Below are 2740 nucleotides of genomic sequence, written 5' to 3' on the forward strand. Positions count from 1 at the left end.
GACTTTCGGGGGTCGTCCGCTGCAACAGGGTGTCCGAGTCAAAGCCACTGGCCATACTTGCCATGGCACTGCCAAGGTCTTTGGCAAAGTCCTGGCGTGGCGGGGACTCTCCCGCTCCTGCAACAAGCCATCACATTTATCATTTGATGTTTTACATATTGCCACAGAGGCATTTTGAAAGGGCCCAGTGAACACAAATCAATGCAACAGATCTACCAAATAAAAATACACTACTCCCAATGTGAAAGAAAATGTTTGGATTACCAGGAAGTTCTGCACAAGTAGCAGGAAGATATTCTAGGAAAAATTAGAATTTTGTGATAAGGTTGGTAAAGTGCTATCCAAAGTTACAGGAACATACATGTATCACAGAAACATTCAATTGTCCAAAGATGTAGAAAATCTGACAACAACACAGTGACAACATTTAGAAAAGAAGATATAGACTATAGGAATAAACATGGCATCAAATGGAGCAATTATTATTGAGGCATTTGCCAGGGCATCAAGAGGTTCCGGGTTCACCTAGCTTTGGTTAGGGGCATGCCTTAAATGGGCCATGTGTATGTTAAAAAAACCCACCACACTGATCAGAAACTGCAAGGCTCCATCCTGTGAATGAAACCTTGCTGCCTGTGTACCTTAGGTACTGTGGAGCCCTTAGCCTCAGAATATTGAAGAAGACTTAGTACCTGTGAGAATGATATCAGGAATGCCCTGGTTGCCCTGCGAGTTGTGTGGGTACGGTGGGACTTTGTTGTTGTTGTTTGGCTGGAGGAACTCCTGACTGCCTGTCAAGCCATGGATCTGTGCCTGGGCATACTGCATGTCACTCTGGAGCAGCAAGAAGGAGACAGGCAGTAATCTAACATTTATCCCACAAACAGGATACCCTTGCAATGGTAACCATTCAACCATGTTCAACCTTTACTGTGACCATTATAAAAGATGACTAAAAGGCACATAATAGACATCACAAACAGTAGTTCAAGTACACAAATATCCAGGTACAATGGCAACGTGTTCTTAATAATCTCACAGTCCTCATTGATTTCTTGTACAACGAATATCAACAACTTACCATCCGGGTAGACTTGTATCAGTAAAAGGATTCAAAAAATGAAGATTTAAAGAAAGACGTTGAAGAAACATCTTTCTCCAAATCTTCAATTGTAACAGTCAAATCTGCTCAAGAACACAACTCAGGGGACCATGAAAATGTTGACAGGTGGTCACTATAGACAAGATTTTTAATACTTGTGTCATTTAGAACATTTATTCAAGGAATCATTAAAAAGTGGACACAAGGGCCAGGTAGTCCTTATGTAGAGGTGGTCCCCTGTACAGATTTGATTGTAGAACTTAAACCTACCATTGTCTGTCCCATGTAGGGATTACTGGTGATGGGTGACATGCTGGAAGTTGTCAGAGGTGACGTGCTGGGATTATCCTGCACCATGCTGAACTGTTCAAACTGAGGAACAACAACACAAACAACTTCAGCGATCTGACACCAGGCAGACACTGGCACATTGCTGAAGTAATGGTATCATCCAAACTATGCCTTATAATATTATCCAGTGCATAATAAATATTTCTGAGACAACCTTGTTGTTAACACAAAAGACAAAACACAATGCACTTCTTCACTAAAGAATTGTACATGAATATACTACCTCACTGATCTATGGCCAAAAAGCAAATATCCAAAGCTAGTGACATATCATTTTCAGCAACACTTCATCTGAACTGTTTACAAATGTTGTTTTCCCTACCTGGTGCTGTAGAGCATTGGTCTGTTGTTGTTGCTGAAGATAGTATGACTCACTGAATATTGTGTTGGGCATTGAGGAGATGGGACTTTCTGCACCCTGTCATACATAAAAGCATGTACATTTTTACTCACATGGAACTGTACAGTTCAACACAGGAATAAGTCATCATGTTAACAAGATACGTCTACTACTCATTGATCATTATATTGTCATCTTCTTTTCCTGTTTCAATGATGTATTAAAGATCAATACTGCACTGCAACAGCATAATTACACAGTTCGACCTTACCAGTATTTGTGCATACATCCTACCTGAGGGGTCTGCTATAGACAGAAGCATGTAAACAGAGAGAAATAGAGACAGAGTGTGGGTGTTTTCCTATACAGCTATGAATTAGTACATGGCATCCAATTCAATGTAATGACCATAAACCTTGTCTAAGCTGTAATTCTGTAACATTGATTGAGTTTGGGACAGTTTCAGTGGGACTTAATGCTACCAAATACAGATCAGCCATGTCAATTAGATTACCTTAAATAATGCTTGCAGCTAGATGTGCAAATGCAGGTGCAACAGCTTGTTCGACGTACATTGTACGTGTTGTAACGTAACTTACGTTTTTAATGTATATGTATGTATGCATGATCTTTTGTGTACCTATGGCTTTTTTTTATACCTGAAATAAAGAATAAAGAAAGAAAGTAACTAGCTGCTGATATGTGGCGTGCCTACAAAGCTGTTTTTTTGTGCTGAAGTTCCGTTATACCGGCTATATAGATACAGAAGCCAGTGCATTACAACGAAGGGTGGTTACACCAGCTTTACAGATACAGAAGCTTGTATGTCATGTCAAAGGAGGATCATACTGGCTATACAGATAAAGACACACACCAGACACTATGTGCAGACACCTGTAGGAATCTTACCTGTGGTGACTGAGACAGTGAGTACGTCTGGTTAGACA

At 40.3% G+C, this 2740-nt stretch overlaps 1 protein-coding gene across 1 annotated transcript; it reads right to left on the reverse strand.

The window, feature by feature from the left end:
* Nucleotides 1-26: 26 nt before the first annotated feature.
* Nucleotides 27-2734, reverse strand: LOC118410516 (CREB-regulated transcription coactivator 1-like; the record flags this gene model as incomplete). The annotated part of the gene is given in 6 exon segments (XM_035812272.1): nucleotides 27-117; nucleotides 693-834; nucleotides 1373-1474; nucleotides 1776-1871; nucleotides 2088-2099; nucleotides 2703-2734. Coding segments are annotated over 4 exon segments (407 nt in total), but the record flags the coding sequence as incomplete, so codon positions are not given.
* Nucleotides 2735-2740: the final 6 nt, after the last annotated feature.

Source organism: Branchiostoma floridae, chromosome 2, assembly GCF_000003815.2.
Source record: "Branchiostoma floridae strain S238N-H82 chromosome 2, Bfl_VNyyK, whole genome shotgun sequence".
Taxonomy (NCBI): domain Eukaryota; kingdom Metazoa; phylum Chordata; class Leptocardii; order Amphioxiformes; family Branchiostomatidae; genus Branchiostoma; species Branchiostoma floridae.